This window comes from Staurois parvus, unplaced genomic scaffold (assembly GCF_062004578.1).
Source record: "Staurois parvus isolate SC_StPar_1 unplaced genomic scaffold, SC_StPar_1.0 ptg001452l, whole genome shotgun sequence".
Classification (NCBI taxonomy): domain Eukaryota; kingdom Metazoa; phylum Chordata; class Amphibia; order Anura; family Ranidae; genus Staurois; species Staurois parvus.
In genome coordinates, this window is record NW_028319248.1 from 169,901 (window position 1) to 188,054 (window position 18,154).

Sequence of the window (18,154 nt, forward strand, 5' to 3'; positions counted from 1 at the left end):
CCTGTAAACCCCATACATCCCGTACACCCCGTACTTCCTGTAAACCCTGTACATCCCCTACATCCTGTAAACCCCGTACATCCCGTACTTCCCGTAAACCCCCTACATCCCGTACACCCCGTACATCCCCTACATCCTGTAAATCCCATACATCCCGTAAACCCCATACATCCCGTACACCCCGTACTTCCCGTAAATCCCCTACACCCCGTACATCCCGTACACCCTGTACATCCAGTACATCCCATAAACCCCGTACATCCTAATTGGAATTGGACTTGGTTCCCCCATTGACACCAACAACAAGGCACAATTCCTCCCCAAAAACATCAACAATGGGGCACAATTTCTTCCAATGATACCAACGATGGGGCAAAATTCATCTTAATGACACCAACGATGGGACACAATTACTCTCAATGAGCTTTAGCAGCTCTGTAGCCTGGGTTCATAATGATGCGGTGTGGAATTCGCACTGGTTTCTGTGCGAATTCTGTGCCGCATCAAAATCGTACCCAGTTCATGAGAACCGCTGCAGGTGTGTATATTAAGTTAACAATACTCCGAGATTGGTTCGCAAAACGCGGTGCGCTGCACAGAATCGGATCACATAGGTGTGAATATCCATGCGATGCGATTCTAGTGCGGACATAAAAAGGGTCCTTGACATTTTGTATGGCTCAAATCGCACTGCACAGAAGTCGCATATGATTTGCACAGGAATGCGGTGCGGTTCCTGTGGGAATCACATGCGATATGCCGCACTGCATCATTGTGAACCCGGGCTTAAAGCGGAGTTCCACTCACCCTGTCACAAAAATAAAAGTCAGCAGCTACAAAAACTGTAGCTGCTGACTTTTAAAAAAACAGTCACTTACCTGTCCCTCAGTGTGTCCCCTGCAGCCCGTTTCACCGGCCGTCCTGTATTCCAGGAGGCCGGCATCTTCATTGTGGGCACCCGGCTGTCACAGCTTGCGGTTTCACAGCCGGGTACCCACTGCGCATGATTGAGTAGCGCTGCGCTTCATGAATGGTCCTGTAGTCTTCTGTGACCTGTCACGTGTCCCAGAAGACTACAGGGAGGGAGGACACCTTCCGTTTCCGATCGCCTAGGCGATCAGACCAGAAGTGGGAGCGGGTACCTGTCAAATTTGGGTACCTCCCCGCCCCCCAAAGGTGCCAATCCTTAATGGGGAGCGGGGGAGCAGTCCTTAATGCGGAACTTCCCCTTTTGGGTGGAGCTCCGCTTTAAGCTCCCTGTGCAATAGACCTTCTACCAAGAAAAATAGATTAGCTTGTACACCCCTTGAGGGTCGGGGACTGATGTGAATGTACAATATATATGTAAAGCGCTGCGTACATTGATGGCGCTATATAAGTACCTGAAATAAATAAATAATAAATCCTAGATTGTAAGCTCCCAGGATCAGGGCCCTCCTATCCCTCTTGTATTGAACTGTATTGTCTCCCGTTATATTGTAAAGTGCTGAGCAAACTGTTGGCGCCATATAAATCCTGTATAATAATAATAATCCCGTACATCCTGTACAGCAAGCAGATATTCTGGCAGGTCTGCAGGAGCTCTGCATGGCATCAGCAATCTACTGATCACAGTTGCAATGCTTTCCAGGCTCCTTTGGACAAAAATAATAAATGCGCATTTTTTTACCTGCAGCTTATCCTTTAAGCCTTCAAGCTGGTGAAACGCATGAATGCAGCACATAAGGCGTGGCCTCTTTTTAATGTCACGCTGTAAAATGCAATCTTGTCTAATAAATCTTCCTGTACAGGATGTAACTGGCATTTTATGACTTTTTTTTATTTCTTAAAACACCCACCAGACGGAAGTAGACAAAAACATTGAGACACTGAGAAAGAAGGATGAGGAGCTGGGCGCCGTGGTGGAGAAAATGGAGAGCCAATCAGAATACAGAGACATTGATGAGGTTATTGTGCCAACCGCCCCCCTCTACAAGCAGATCCTGAACCTGTACGCGGAGGAGAACGCCATAGAGGACACCATCTTCTATCTGGGGGAGGCGCTCCGAAGAGGCGTTATTGACTTGGATGTTTTCCTGAAGGTGGGTCACATGTTATGATATCGATGCTATCGGGGTACACCCAGACCATGTGATCAGCACTTTGTGCCCAGTCCTTGCAGTGGCTGCAGAGTATCTAGACTACTATACCCAAACAAGGACTGCTAATAACCTTTACAGCTATGTTACGCACATGTTTGCGGGTGTGCAAAGTAAAACGGGGCGGGGTTGGTTTTAATTTTTTTTTTTATTATTATTGTATTTAATCACTTCAAGTCCGGACACTTTCTCCCCCCCCCCCCCCCCTTCCAGTCCGGACACTCTCACCCCCTTCCAGTCCGGACATTTTCCCCCCCTTCCAGTCCGGACACTTTCCCCCCCTTCCAGTCCGGACACTTTCCCCCCCCTTCCAGTCCGGACGCTTTCCCCCCCCTTCCAGTCCGGACGCTTTCCCCCCCCTTCCAGTCCGGACGCTTTCCCCCCCCTTCCAGTCCGGACACTTTCCCCCCCCCCTTCCAGTCCGGACGCTTTCCCCCCCTTCCAGTCCGGACGCTTTCCCCCCCTTCCAGTCCGGACGCTTTCCCCCCCTTCCAGTCCGGACGCTTTCCCCCCCTTCCAGTCCGGACGCTTTCCCCCCCTTCCAGTCCGGACGCTTTCCCCCCCTTCCAGTCCGGACGCTTTCCCCCCCTTCCAGTCCGGACGCTTTCCCCCCCTTCCAGTCCGGACGCTTTCCCCCCCTTCCAGTCCGGACGCTTTCCCCCCCTTCCAGTCCGGACGCTTTCCCCCCCTTCCAGTCCGGACGCTTTCCCCCCCCCTTCCAGTCCGGACGCTTTCCCCCCCCCTTCCAGTCCGGACGCTTTCCCCCCCTTCCAGTCCGGACGCTTTCCCCCCCTTCCAGTCCGGACGCTTTCCCCCCCTTCCAGTCCGGACGCTTTCCCCCCCTTCCAGTCCGGACGCTTTCCCCCCCTTCCAGTCCGGACGCTTTCCCCCCCTTCCAGTCCGGACGCTTTCCCCCCCTTCCAGTCCGGACGCTTTCCCCCCCTTCCAGTCCGGACGCTTTCCCCCCCTTCCAGTCCGGACGCTTTCACCCCCTTCCAGTCCGGACGCTTTCACCCCCCTTCCAGTCCGGACGCTTCCCCCCCCTTCCTGTCCGGACGCTTTCCCCCCCTTCCAGTCCGGACGCTTTCCCCCCCTTCCAGTCCGGACGCTTTCCCCCCCTTCCAGTCCGGACGCTTTCCCCCCCTTCCAGTCCAGACGCTTTCCCCCCCTTCCAGTCCGGACGCTTTCCCCCCCTTCCAGTCCGGACGCTTTCCCCCCCTTCCAGTCCGGACGCTTTCCCCCCCTTCCAGTCCGGACGCTTTCCCCCCCCTTCCAGTCCGGACGCTTTCCCCCCCCTTCCAGTCCGGACGCTTTCCCCCCCCTTCCAGTCCGGACGCTTTCCCCCCCCTTCCAGTCCGGACGCTTTCCCCCCCTTCCAGTCCGGACGCTTTCCCCCCCTTCCAGTCCGGACGCTTTCCCCCCCCTTCCAGTCCGCACGCTTTCCCCCCCCCCTTCCAGTCCGGACGCTTTCCCCCCCCTTCCAGTCCGGACGCTTTCCCCCCCCTTCCAGTCCGGACGCTTTCCCCCCCCTTCCAGTCCGGACGCTTTCCCCCCCTTTCCAGTCCGGACGCTTTCCCCCCCTTTCCAGTCCAGGCCAATTTTCAGCTTTCAACGCTATCACACTTTGAATGACAATTGCGCGGTCATGCAATACTGTACCCATATGAATTTTTTAGCATTCTTTGAGAAAGATAAAACATTATTTTGGTGGTATTTATTCACCGCTGGGATTTTTATTTATTTGCTATATAAATGAAAAAGTACAAACATTTTGAAAAAAAAGTGTTTTTCTTATAAAATTTTGCAAATCATCTTTGCAAAAAAAAAAACAAAAAACCTAAATTAGTTTATAACCAAAAATTAAAAGTTTTCATAAAAATTTTTTACATTTTTAATTAATTTTTTTATATTATTATTTGTTTTTTTAACATACTGTCACCCTAGCAGTACAGTGTTACCATGGTGACACTGTACTACTTGTGGGGGGTGATGAAGATTTTTTTTTTTTTTACACACTTATTGCTTTTACACCCATAAAGATAGCTGAATACATTTTGGCCAAGATTTATGATGAAATATTATTTATTTGCAAAATTGTATAAGAAAAACACTTTTTTTCAAACTTTTTGGACTTTTCATTTACATAGCAAAAAAACTAAAACTCCCAGTGGTGAATAAATACCACCAAAATAAAGCTTTATCTGTCTCAAAAAGTTCTAAAAATTCATATGGGTACAGTGTTGCATGACCGCGCAATTGTCATTCAAAGTGTGATAGCACTGAAAGCTGAAAATTGGCCTGGACGGGAAGGGGGGGAAAGTGTCCGGACTGGAAGGGGGGGAAAGTGTCCGGACTGGAAGGGGGGGAAAGTGTCCGGACTGGAAGGGGGGGAAAGTGTCCGGACTGGAAGGGGGGGAAAGCGTCCGGACTGGAAGGGGATGAAAGCGTCCGGACAGGAAGGGGGTGAAAGCGTCCGGACTGGAAGGGGGGGAAAGCGTCCGGACTGGAAGGGGGTGAAAGCGTCCGGACTGGAAGGGGGTGAAAGCGTCCGGACTGGAAGGGGGTGAAAGCGTCCGGACTGGAAGGGGGGGAAAGTGTCCGGACTGGAAGGGGGTGAAAGTGTCCGGACTGGAAGGGGGTGAAAGTGTCCGGACTGGAAGGGGGTGAAAGTGTCCGGACTGGAAGGGGGGAAAAGTGTCCGGACTGGAAGGGGGGGGAAAGTGTCCGGACTGGAAGGGGGGGGAAAGTGTCCGGACTGGAAGGGGGGGGAAAGTGTCCGGACTGGAAGGGGGGGGAAAGTGTCCGGACTGGAAGGGGGGAAAAGCGTCCGGACTGGAAGGGGGGGAAAGCGTCCGGACTGGAAGGGGGGGGGAAAGCGTCCGGACTGGAAGGGGGGGAAAGCGTCCGGACTGGAAGGGGGGGGGGGAAGCGTCCGGACTGGAAGGGGGGGGAAAGCGTCCGGACTGGAAGGGGGGGAAAGCGTCCGGACTGGAAGGGGGGGAAAGCGTCCGGACTGGAAGGGGTTAAATATTAAAATTAAATACAATAAAAGTAAAACCAGGTCAGCCTGTAGTAATGTGCACTCCGGGAAACGCGTGTGAATGCTATTAGCAGTCCTTGCTTTGGGTATAGTGGACTAAAAAGTAGCGGAAATCCTGAAATTCAGATTTCCGTGTTTATTATTATTTTTTATTTTATTTTAGGTACTTATATATCGCCATCAATGTACGCAGCGCTTTACATATATATTGTACATTCACATCAGTCCCTAACCCTCAAGGGGTGTACAATCTAAGGTCCCTAACTCACATTCATACATACACATACTAGGGACAATGTAGACAGGAGCCAATTCACCTACCAGCATGTCTTTGAAGTGTGGGAGGAAACCGGAGTACCCGGAGGAAACCCACGCAGGCACAGGGAGAACATGCAAACTCCAGGCAGGTGGTGCTGTGGTTGGGATTCGAACCAACGACCCCAGTACTGCCAGGTGGAAGCGCTAACCACTTAGCCACTGTGCTGCCCCATGTTCGTGTTTTGACACTTGAATCCATACGCGCGCTTTTGTATACAAACCATAAGTAAATGATTTCTGTTTATTATTCCAGCACGTCCGACTGTTGTCCCGCAAGCAGTTCCAGCTCCGAGCGCTGATGCAGAAAGCCAGGAAGACAGCGGGGCTTAGTGACCTTTATTAACATTCAGCATCATCATCCCTCCCCTCCTCCCCCTGATATTTTTTTCATATCATATTTTTATTGTTTTCTCAGTTTTTTTTCAAATCATTAGAGATTTCGGTTAAGTTATTCTTACTGTAAAAAATAAGAAAATGCAAAAAAAAAAAGAAAATCCGCATTTTGTTTTCTTGGTATAAGGACGCTATCTCGGATCGATGCACTTTGTCTTTGGTTGAGCCCTTGGAGAGGGGTGAATGGTAGCAGGCAGTATTGGTGTCTATAGTGTGATTGGCCCTGGCGCTGTGACCCTTTTTTTTTTGTGTCATCGGTCCGCTGCTTTCCTTTTTATTTATATACAGCACAGCTGCAGCCGACACGTCCACCCGCTGTCCCCGGCGATGTAAATAGCTCCCCCTAGTGTTGGAGGCAAACTCCAGCATGCAGCACTTAAATGCTTGGTGTACAGTAGTTTCTGATACTTGCAGACAAATCTGAGCAGTCGCAGTTGGACTCCTTATTAAGAATGTGAATGTTCAGGCTTAAAAAGAAGTATCAGCAGAACTGGAAAATTGATGTTGAATCCTCTAGGGTGGGGGACTCCAAACTATGGCCCAAGGGCCACATCCAGCCCACTTCAAGATTTTATTCGGCTTCCCAGAGGATTACGGTCAGCAAAGGCTGCTTCTGATGAATGAGGAACTCTGATGGGGACCCTGATGTAAGGGGGGGCTCTATTAGGCACCCTGATGTGGAGGGGCTCTGATAGGACCCTGATGTAAGGAGGGGCTCTAATTGGGAACCTGATGTAGGTGAGACCCTGATATAAAGGGGGGCTCTAATGGGGACCCTGATGTAAGGAGAGATGATTCTGATGAGACGCTGATGTAAGAGGGGCTCTGATGGGACCCTGATGTCAGAGGGGACTCTGAAGGGACCCTGATGGAAGAGGGGACTCTGAAGGGACCCTGATGGAAGAGGGGACTCTGAAGGGACCCTGATGGAAGAGGGGACTCTGAAGGGACCCTGATGGAAGAGGGGACTCTGAAGGGAACCTGATGGAAGAGGGGACTCTGAAGGGAACCTGATGGAAGAGGGGACTCTGAAGGGACCCTGATGGAAGAGGGGACCCTGATAAAAGCGGGGACTCTGAAGGGACCCTGCTGTAAGAGGGGACTCTGAAGGGACCCTGATGGAAGAGGGGACATTGATGGGGACCCTGATGTAAGAAGTGACGTTGATAGGGGACACTGAAGGGACCTGATGTAAGGGGATGTTGATGGGATCTTGATGTAAGGGGGAGCTCTGATGTACAGGATTCTGCTGATGCCATCTGAGCTTGCATTATTCAGATCGTTGAGAATAAAGAGGGAGCGGTGGCTGCAGAGCTATGCTGTAGATCCCCCAGAAAGCCGTGTGGTTGATCTCTGCTCTTTCTGCCGATATCAGTGGCATGAGCGAACTCCTAAAACTTGCCTGTGTGCTCCTGCTTGGTTTCTACAGCCGATCGATGGGGGACACATCTGTTGATTAGCGACAGGATGCAAGTACAGCATTATATCCCCTTGTCTGTGATATTCCAATACCTCCTAATCCAGGGGTAGGCAACCTGAGTGCCGCAGGACTACAAGTTCCATCATGCCTCTGCAAGTCATAGCTGTAACTGTCAGTTTTGTAATCTTTGCAATGCCTCATGGGAAATGTAGTTCTGCAACAGCTAGAGAGCCGCAGGTTGCCTACCCCTGGTCTAGAGAGCCGCGGGTTGCCTGCCCCTGGTCTAGAGAGCCGCGGGTTGCCTGCCCCTGGTCTAGAGAGCCGCGGGTTGCCTGCCCCTGGTATAGAGAGCCGCAGGTTGCCTGCCCCTGGTCTAGAGAGCCGCGGGTTGCCTGCCCCTGGTCTAGAGAGCCGCGGGTTGCCTGCCCCTGGTATAGAGAGCCGCGGGTTGCCTACCCCTGTCCTAAGGGATTATCCATATGGAAATTTCTATTCTGTCACAAAAAGCAGAAATAAAAATGGACACAAAGTTCACGTTCTTTTACTTATTTTTTTTTTTAATCACCTTTAGTCAACTTTTAATCCATTTTGTTCCCTCCCTTAAATTCCCTCAGTTTTTATAATGCCTTCCAGACCTTTTTTTTTTTTTTCTTTTTTTTTTTAGTTTATAATTAAAAATAAAATGAGAACAGACACTAGCTTTCCAATAAATAAAAAATAAACAAAAAAAAAAACAGAACTAGGGGTCAAAACTGCATCATACTGTAGTTTTAGCTCTGGTTCACACTGGTACGGAATTTTCAGTACGAATTCTGCACCGCATCAGAATCGCATCTCGTTCATGCAAACCACTGCGGGTGCGTATGTTAACCCCTTGGCGCCGGCACCTCCCAGCCCTTTAAGGGTTTCAGAAGCCGGGAGGCGGGGTTTAGGGTCATGTGACTGCCGTGACACGCAGTCACAGCGGTCAAATGATTGGGAAAGGTCCCGATCGAAAGAGGAGATTGGGACCTTTCCGTGAGTACCGGACATGTGTGCTGAGAGCGTGCAGGGAGCACACTCTCAGCACGTTTTTTTTTTAATAGAATGCAAATGTGCGGCCGCTCGGCGTCTAGGCCCAAACACCGGGAGGCCGTACATTTGCGTTCGGCCGGCGCAAAGAGGGTACGTTAACAACACCCCAAAAGCGGTCCGCAAAACACGGTGCGATGTGCAGAATCGGATCGCATAGGTGTGAATACCAACGTGATCCGATTCTAGTGCGGACCCAAAAAAGGGTCCTGCGCCTTTTTGGTGCGGGTGCGGTGCGATTAGAGCCATACAAAGTGTACAGCTCTGATCGCACCGCACACACATCACATGTGATCTGCACAGATTCATGTACGAATCACATGCGATATATCGCACCGCACGTATGTGAACCCGGGCTTGATGTTGAATATTACATGCAAAGGATTTAAATTTGAACAGTTGAGTGATGCGCAGGTTATCCTTCTGCTTTAAAAAATAATATGCAGTAAAATCGATCAAAAGATACATTTACACATAAAAAAAATTCTTCCAACCAGATTCAAGTTTCCATTTTTTACAGTAAACTTTCGAGATGAAAGTTGAGATCTGATTGGCAGTTGTAGCTTCCTTAGTCCCCCCATTTGCTACATGTGCTTTGCTGCTGTCTGCTTGGAAAGGTTCCTCTTTATTTGGGACGATCGCTTGTAAAAAGGGAGGGGGGGAGGGGCTTGCACGCTGTGCTACAATAGTGCCTGCTACTACTACTACTACTATGTAGATCACTAGCTTTTTTTTTGGTAACATTTTAGATCATTGCATAGAGGATCTAGTAAAATTAGGTCCAATTTGTAAAAATAATATATTTTTTCTTTTTTTTTTTTTTTTTCCTCGCGGGCTTAGCAGGGAGGGCTGTACTTCGAGATGTACCTGCTTGTAATTTAAGCGTTTTCCCTCCCCATGTCTATATTTGTATGTGAGACGGCTGTACAGTGTAACCAGAAGCGACTTGCTGAACTGCCACAGCATAACATCCTCCTGTATGTGAATAATTTGAATAATATGTATTATTAAATAAATACTAATTCTTTCTCATGTCTTTTGTTTTTATTACCGTTTCCCCTAAAATTACACCTAGTACTATTTTTGGGAATTGCTAAAGTTTAAGACCTACCCCGAAAATAAGACCTACTTGTGATCAGCCGGAACATGGCGGAAAGCAAAGCATGATCCAATTTGCTGCTGCAGGGAAGACTAAGGCCACATTCACAGTATAGCGTTTTGTGAACGTGCGCAAAATTTCAGTTCATGCTTTGCTGGGTTTTTTTTGCCTTCCTCTGGATCAACTGTGGGTGTAGGATTATAACTTTTTTTTTTTTTTTTAATGGTTGAATTGAATGGACTTTTGTTTTTTGTTTTTTTCAGCCAGACTAACTATGTAACTTCCTCCTCCTGTCCAGACTTGCTGTGCCTCTCTTCTGCCGGCCTGGCAGTGAGACATGCTGCCCAGACTTCGGAGGGGTACCCACCAGGGGCATCCCTAGGGTTGGTGCCACCCAGTGCGGTAACACTTGGTGACACCCCCTCTGACGATTCCCGTAGGATGGTTCGGATCTGCGGATTGAGCATAATGGATCGGAGTCCGATCCATTATGCTCCCCAATCCGCAGATCTGATTCATCCTGCGGGGATCGTCGGCATGCAACCTATACGGGGTGACACCGGACCCGCTCCACGAAAAGGTAAGTTGTAAAGAAAGACGATCCCCGCAGGATGGATCCGATCCATTATGCTCCCCAATCCACAGATCCCATCCATCCTGCGGGGATCATCGGCATGCAACCTATACGGGGTGACTCCAGACCCGGTCCACGAAAAGGTAAGTTGTAAAGAAAGCCGACGATCCCCGCAGGATGGATCCGATCCATTATGCTCCCCAATCCGCAGATTCCATCCATTCTGCGGGGATCGTCGGCCTGCAACCTATACGGGGTGACACCAGACCTGGTCCACGAAAAGGTAGGTTGTAAAGAAAGACAACAATCCCCGCAGGATGGATCCGATCCATTATGCTCCCCAATCCGCAGATCCCATCCATCCTGCGGCTATCGTCGATATGCAAGCTATTCGGGGTGACAGGAAAAGGTAAGTTGTAAAGAAAGACGACGACGGATTGGGGAGCATATTGGATCGGATCCATCCTGTGGGGATCGTCGTCTTTCTTTACAACTTACATTTTTGTGGAGTGGGTCCGGTGTCACCCGGTGTTGGCTGCACCTGCCTCGGGATGTCACGGGTACCCACCACCAGGAGGACACTAGTGTAAGGGGAGAGTGGGGAGGGGTGCAATGTATGGCATCCAGGGAGTGAGAGTATGGGGGTGGCGGTCTCCACATGCTGTGCTACGCACGCCGCAGAACTTTTTTTTTTTTTTTCTTTCACTCTCTCACCCCAAACTCCCCCCCCCCCATGATTTCTTATTTAATTTGTTTTAACAAAAAAAATTATATTTTTAGTTTTCAGCCAGCAATTGGTCACTTTTAGATGCGATCTGTTGCTGCAGAGCTGCATGAGGGGATGGATCAGCTCTATAATGACCGATCCAGCACCCCGATAAGCAAAAAAAAGAAAAAAAGGATATTAATACATTTTATAAGTTAGAAAAAAAAGGTGCACCTTAACATATAAAAATCATACATGACTTTTGGATGCAACAGACCGCATGTGTACAGTGTTGCAGTGAGAATGTGTCGCCCCTGCTGGAACAGTAAGTTGGGGTGTCATTCAGAATGAACATGTAACACATGCATGCACATGATACATAGGTTATCATGCGTTATGGTAATGTATGGTAAGACTTTGCTTCTGGGCATACCTGAGGCCCCCTATATTAACCACTAGACACCCACGAGTCCACGGGTGGTTTCTGTGCCTAGAGTGAGGCTGCGGTGTTCCCCCCCAGTACAGAGACTGAGCTGTCAAGGACAGCTCCTGAGCTCTAGAAATGATCAGGAGCCTGCGGGACTGTCTCCCGATCATGGGACCACTATGAAAGCCAATCACTTTGGCTCATTCCCTGCCCCCCTCTCCAGTGTATGATCATCACTTTCCAACTGGACCATAGACAATGATGTCCTCGGTTGGAAGTGGAATACCAAGGTTATGGCTGCAGCAATATGCCATAAACCCGGTATTGGTTTTTTATCCGGCAATTCCGTAACTGCTGAAAGTGATCCGAGCAGCAGTTTCACCACTTTTTAGAAGTGGCAGGACGAGTCAACCCCCCCTTCCACTCCGCTTTTCAGTGGTTCCCAGGTTTACCTGGATGATCGGTAGCCCTGAGAACCGATACAGCGCATGATCAGAGATGAGTGGAGGAAAGATGGCCTCCGCCCATCTCTATGGTCTAGGACAGGGGTAGGCAACCTGCGGCTCTCCAGCTGTTGCAGGACTACAAGTTCCATCATGCCTCTGCAAGTCATAGCTGTAACTGTCAGTTTTGTAATGTTGCAATGCCTCATGGGAAATGTAGTTCTACAACAGCTAGAGAGCCTCAGGTTGCCTACCCCTGGCCTAGGAGGACTGGAGGAACGTCATGACGTCACTGCCAGTTATGGCCCAATGTAAAGAAGGCCTTTTTTTTTTTTCCCAAGTATTAGATCAATTTTTTTTTTTCATCTAATACTTTACATTTTAGAGGAGACATGTGGGGTCTTATTGACCCCAGATCTCTCCATAAGGAGGACCTGTCCCTTTTTATTTCTATCACATGGAATGTTTACATTCCTTGTGATAGGAATAAAAATGATCCCAAAAAATAATTGTAAGGGACAGTATAAAAATAAAAAAATGCAATAAAAGAAAGAATTACTTAAATTTTTAAAGCACCCCCGTTGACCCATGCTCTGTTCACGTGCAGTGGTGAACGCATATGTAAAGTAAATGGTGATCGCACCACACATGTGAGGTATCGCCGCAACATCAGAGTAAGAGCAATCGTTCTAACACTAGGCCTCCTCTGTAACTCTAAACTGGTAACCTGTAGAAATGTTTAAATCATCGCCTGTGGAGATTTTAAGTACCAGAGTTTTGCGCCATTACACAAGTGTGCGTAATTTTACAGCATGACTTGTTAGGTATCTATTTACTCGCTGTAACATCATCTTTCATATTTTACAAAAATTTGGCTTATATATTGTGTTTTGTTTTAATTAAAGTGTATTTTTCCCCAAAAAAAACTGTGTTTGAAAAGTCGCTGCACAAATACCGTGTGATGTAAAAAACTGCAACGACCAGCATTTTACTCTCTAGGGCCTCTGCTAAAAAAATATATATATATGACCGTGCTTCTGGAAGCACATTTGTCAGGTCAGGCACTGATGTCGGGGGAGGAGGCCTGGCTCACAGTCTCCACTCTAATTCGTCCCAAAGGTGTTCTATGGGGTTGAGGTCAGGACTCTGTGCAGGACAGTCAAGTTCCTCCACCCCAAACTGGCTCCTCCATGTCTTTATGGACCTTGCTTTGTGCACTGGTGTGCAGTCATGTTGGAACAGGAAGGGGCCATCCCCAAACTCTTCCCACAAAGTTGGGAGCATGAAATTGTCCAAAATGTCTTGGTATGCTGATGTCTTAAGCGTTCTCCTCACTGGAACTAGGGGGCCAAGCCCAACCCCTGAAAACACCCCCACACCATAATCCCCCCTCCACCAAACTTTACACTTGGCACAATGCAGTCAGGCAAGTACCGTTCTCCTCGCAAGCACCAAACCCAGACACGTCCATCGGATTGCCAGACAGAGAAGCATGATTGGTCACTCCAGAGAACACATCTCCACTGCTCCAGAGTCTAGTGGCGGCGTGCTTTACACCACAGCATCCAACACTTTGCATTGCACTTGGTGATGTAAGGCTTGGATGCAGCTGCTCGGCCATGGAAACCCATTCCATGAAGCTCTCTATGCACTGTTGTTGGGCTCATCTGAAGGCCACACCAAGTTTGGAGGTCTTTAGCTATTGACTCTGCAGACAGTTGGTGACTTCTGCGCACTGTGCGCTTCAGCATGCGCTGACCCCACCCTGTCATGTGACGTGGCCTACCACTTGGTGGCTGAGTTGCTGTTGTTCCCAGTTGCTTCCACTTTGGTATAATCCCACTAACAGTTGAGCGTGGAATATTTAGTAGCCAGGAAATGTCACGAATGGACTTATTGCACAGGTGGCCACCTATCACGGGACCACGCTTGGAGTCACTGAGCTCCTGAGAGCGACCCATTCTTTCACCAATGTTTGTAGAAGCCGTCTGCATGCCTAGGGGATGATTTTATACACTTATGGCCATGGAGGGGATTGGAACACCTGAATCACATGATTTGGCGGGGATTGGAACACCTGAATCACATGATTTGGCGGGGATTGGAACACCTGAATCACATGATTTGGACGGGTGTCCCAATACTTTTGCCAATATAGCGTATATAATGTTTTGGGGGTTCCAAGTAATTTTCTAGCAAAAAAAAAACAGATTTGTTCATCTATGAGAGAAGTGTCACAATTGTCCTGGTAGCCAAGTGGTAAAGTGTACCTTTAGTTCAACGCCGAATGTAAAGAGGCAAAAGACACAAATCATTTTTTTATTCAATTAATTTTTTTTATTAGTGCCAAAATCTTGTTGCCTTTCAGATTTCCACTTTCCTGCACTGTAAACACAAACCCTCTTCCATTGTGAATAAAGACAACATACATCAAGACACCAATACGCAGTATATAGATTTATAGAGATTGTTTGTTTTTTCCGATAGATTGATTCTTTGGTGGTGGGAAGGGAATTCGCCATGAAGATGCCATGGAATAATTTATTTGCCTTGTAAACAATATTACTTTTATTATGTCATGAATTCACCAAAATAAAAATACATCTGACAACATTTTTATCTATGAATATATATCTTTTCTTGCGTTTAAAGTGCACCTGTTGCCCGCAGCCAAGTTACCATATGCAGTCACCAGCACGCTTTTGATCCGGAAGCCTCCCTTTGCGCCGGGCACGTTACCGCAATGCACGGCTCTAGGTGTGGTGCGTTGCAGCGCCATTCATTGTGAGTGTTCCCCCGACGCACAGCATGGTAGCAGCCATTGTATCACAGCACACCAATAAAAAAATGCTATGTGCGGTTTTTTTTAACCGTTGCAGTACACTGACAGCCCATTCATTCGATGGGCTGCTTTAATGCGATCTGCATTAACGTGGAACATGACGAAAAATTTGAATCCGCCCTTTAAATTTGGGTTAAAAGATGTCACCCTCCTGCAGAAAAACATGGCGGTTTCTTAAGTCATATGTGAACACTGAAGGTGTAGTAGGACAAGAGCCATGGTGTTACATATAGGTTCCAGCCAGGGGCGGACTGACAACTCATGGGGCCCCCGGGCAATAGGGGATCATGGGGCCCCTGTGTCCTTACCAAAACTCAAAAAAGCCTATGAAAAAGGTACCAGGGGCATCTCATGGGGCCCCCTACTGACCCCGGGCCCTCGGGCAGTGCCCGAGTTTGCAAATGGTCAGTCCGCCCCTGGTTCCAGCTAATAATTGGCTGAATCCCCATTGATATAGCTTAGGTCAACAAAATGGTAGACTTGACCACAATGGTGACAGGTCCACTTTAAACCTCATGATCTTGCACTGGCACTGCATTACAGGTCAGTGGATCATAAAAAAAAAAGCCTGACCCAAGTAGCCATTTTTGGTGTAGACAATATTGTGGCCAAGAATCTAGTGATGGCGTCAAGTTCCTAGAGCTTCTGACTGGTCTGGTTTAGAACAAAATGGCGCCCCCCTACTGCTTGATGGCGACAGTGCGCTTTTTATGAGAGCTTGTTCCGTCAGGCTTTTGAAGACGGACATAATATATGATGTGTCAATAAAGATTGTGTTTTTAAACATACGTTAACCCTTACCACAGCCACGGAGAGCGGTTTAACAACTGGCTAGGCTGCCGTGACGGCGGCAAGGATGCCCGTTAGCGATTTCACAAATACAGGAAATTACGACACGAGGGATTTGACCTACTCCAAAAGTGCAACGTAAAAACACGTGAAGAAGACAACGGACGCGTGTGAACACGAAACGGCTTAGAACTGCAGCTCCTTCTGGATGCCCCAGAGTGTGTCTGCGCTCTTCTTAAGACGGTCCTCCTCGTCCTTCTTCAGGGTCATGTTGATGACGTCTGTGATGCCCTGATTGCTGAGAACGGACGGTACGCTGAGGAAGACTTCATCGTTCACGCCATACATTCCCTGCAAGAGAAAAGGTGAGGAAGATTTGTGCCTTTCACTAGAGGGCCATGCTAACTTTTTGCAAAAAAGAGCACAAAAAACAGTCCCATCAATACTGTCCAAAATGGCCTAATCATGGAGACCGTAGCCACCAAATGACTCGCCGCATGTCATCCACCCACTCCAATGTGTTTAGTCCAAAAAGGCTTAACCATGGAGAGCACATCCACCAAATTACGTGCTGCCTGTGATCCACATGCTCCAACGCATTTCACTCAAAAACACTTACTCATGGAGACCAGGGTCAAAACACGTTGAATCGGTTGGATGACAGGTGGCAAGCCACTCGTTGGATATGAGTTAGCAGAACAAATTTTCTTTAACCACTTCCCGTCCAGCTCATGTATATAAATGGCTGGACGGTGGCAGTGCAGGGACGGTGGCAGTGCAGGGTCGGGTGGCCCCGCCCCCTGCTTGTGCACGCTCCCTGCGAACACCGATTGTCGGACGGGACCTCAGTGCGAGGTCCCGATCATGTGATCACTGATTGGTCAATCATTGATCACATGCAGAGTAGTAAGCAAGATGTCATTTCTGACATCATTGCTTACTACGTGTGAAATCTGTGAATGATCACAGAGGTCACATGGTACAGGGCTATTCACAACAGCCTTGTACCATGTGACAAGCTGTGACCAATCACAGTTCACACAGTATTTCTCAATTGCTGCAAGAATGCAGCCAGAGAGAAGGAGAGACGATTGCTTTTTATACCCATAAAGGCTGTGAAAGCAATCAGTGTAAAAAAAAAAAGGAAACATCCCACACAAGTAGTACAGTGTCACCATGGTGACACTGTACTGCTAGGGTGACAGTATGTTAAACATAAATAATATAAAAAATAAAATAAAAAAAAATTACCCAAATTGGTTTATAACCAAAAATTAATTATATATATAAATTATAATTTTTCAATTTTTTTTTACATTTTTAATAAAAATATAACTGAATACATTTTGTCCAAGATTTATGAAGAAAGATTATTTGCAAAATTGTATAAGAAAAAACACTTTTTTTTCAAAATTTTTGGACTTTCATTTATATAGCAAAACAAAATAAAAATCCCAGTGGTGAATAAATACCACGAATATAAAGTTTTATCTGTTTTAGAAAAATGCTAAAAAATTCATATGGGTACAGTGTTGCATGACCGCGCAATTGTCATTCAAAGTGCGACAGCGCTGAAAGCTGAAAATTGGTCTGGACAGGAAGGGGGTGAAAGTGTCCGGACTGGAAGGAGTTAAGTACGTTGCAGTCTTAGGGCTTCTACATATGGGTGAATGATGGAATTTTCTACCCAGTGCCCATGTTAAGCCCGGGTTCACATATATGCGGTACGGTATATCGCATGTGATTTGCACAGGAACCGCACCGCATTCCTGTGCAAATCACATGTGATTTGTGTGCGGTGCAATATATTTTGTATGGCTCTAATCACACCGCACCCGCACCAAAAAGGCGTAAGATCCTTTTTTGGGTCTGCACTAGAATCGGATCGCATGGGTATTCACAACTATGCGATCCGATTCTGCACAGCGCACTGCGTTTTGCGGACTGATTTCGGGGTGTTAACCCGCAGCGGTTCGCATGAACGGGGTGCGATTGTGATGAGGTGTGGAATTCGCACAGAAAACGCTGCAAATTCAGTGTGAACCCGGGTAAATCTCACCTAAATCAGGTAAATATATTTAGTTACACTTCATTCTCTTTAAAAAGTAGCCACAGACTGAGTAGAAAAGCCTGTCCCCTGCCAGCCTGTCACAAGCAAAGGACCCTTGCTTTCTGTGAAGAAGTGGTAGTGCCTGCATGGTGGTGCGGCGTGACCCCTGCTAAGTCAGACCTATAGCTCTGTAGTCAGCAATTCCATGCTCCCTGTCTATTGGGGCGCTCTGACTCAATAGGGGGGCCTATGCAGAGAGACCACTGCTTCCAAGGGCCCTTCTCTACAGCAAGCTGGCAGGGGACGGGCTTCTCTACTCAGACTGAAAGTTCAGTTACCAAAATCCTTATGACTGCCTCTTCGATGTTGGATTTAAAAGGAGCCAGAAAAAAAAAACCTGGTAAGCAGTATATGTTGGTGACACCTCTTGTTACCGCGATGGCATGTAAGTGTTATGCAGTAGATATGACCCTGGGAGGAACCTGCAATATACAAGTACCTACCTTGATCATGGTGGAAATGGGGTGCACACGCCTGAGATTCTTCAGCATGGTTTCAGCCAGATCCGCCACCGAGAGGCCGATGGCCCAGGAAGTGTAACCCTTCAGCTTAATCACCTCGTAGGCACTGCAACCGAAAAAAAAGCAGACAAAAGATTCCCGTCAAAGATACTGTCCCAACTCTGGAATATGTCCTACATACCCTCTCAAAGTGGACCTCTTGTTCAAGATCTTTACAAACCCCCGCAGACAGCAGATGAGCCGTGGTTGTTAAGCAGCCGGCACCCGTTGTGTCCTTAACAACCAGCTATTTCCTGGTTGTTAATGACACTGGCGGGTGCTGG

The 18,154-nt window shown here is 47.9% G+C and overlaps 2 protein-coding genes across 2 annotated transcripts in view; one reads left to right on the plus strand and one right to left on the minus strand.

The window, feature by feature from the left end:
* Window positions 1-9,412, plus strand: part of TSG101 (tumor susceptibility 101) — a 56,364-nt gene extending 46,952 nt beyond the window's left edge. The window contains exons 9-10 of the mRNA XM_089662282.1: window positions 1,842-2,081; window positions 5,750-9,412. Of these exons, the coding sequence (XP_089518408.1) occupies window positions 1,842-2,081; window positions 5,750-5,839 (330 nt within the window). The 3' untranslated portion in view covers window positions 5,840-9,412. The remainder of the gene's footprint in view (window positions 1-1,841; window positions 2,082-5,749) is intronic.
* A 4,531-nt stretch (window positions 9,413-13,943) lies between these two features.
* LOC149435897 (L-lactate dehydrogenase A chain) overlaps window positions 13,944-18,154 on the minus strand; it is a 31,515-nt gene continuing 27,304 nt past the window's right edge. Inside the window, exons 7-8 of the mRNA XM_089662283.1 lie at window positions 17,814-17,937; window positions 13,944-15,611 (exon numbers count right to left, since the gene is read on the minus strand). Of these exons, the coding sequence (XP_089518409.1) occupies window positions 15,447-15,611; window positions 17,814-17,937 (289 nt within the window). The 3' untranslated portion in view covers window positions 13,944-15,446. The remainder of the gene's footprint in view (window positions 15,612-17,813; window positions 17,938-18,154) is intronic.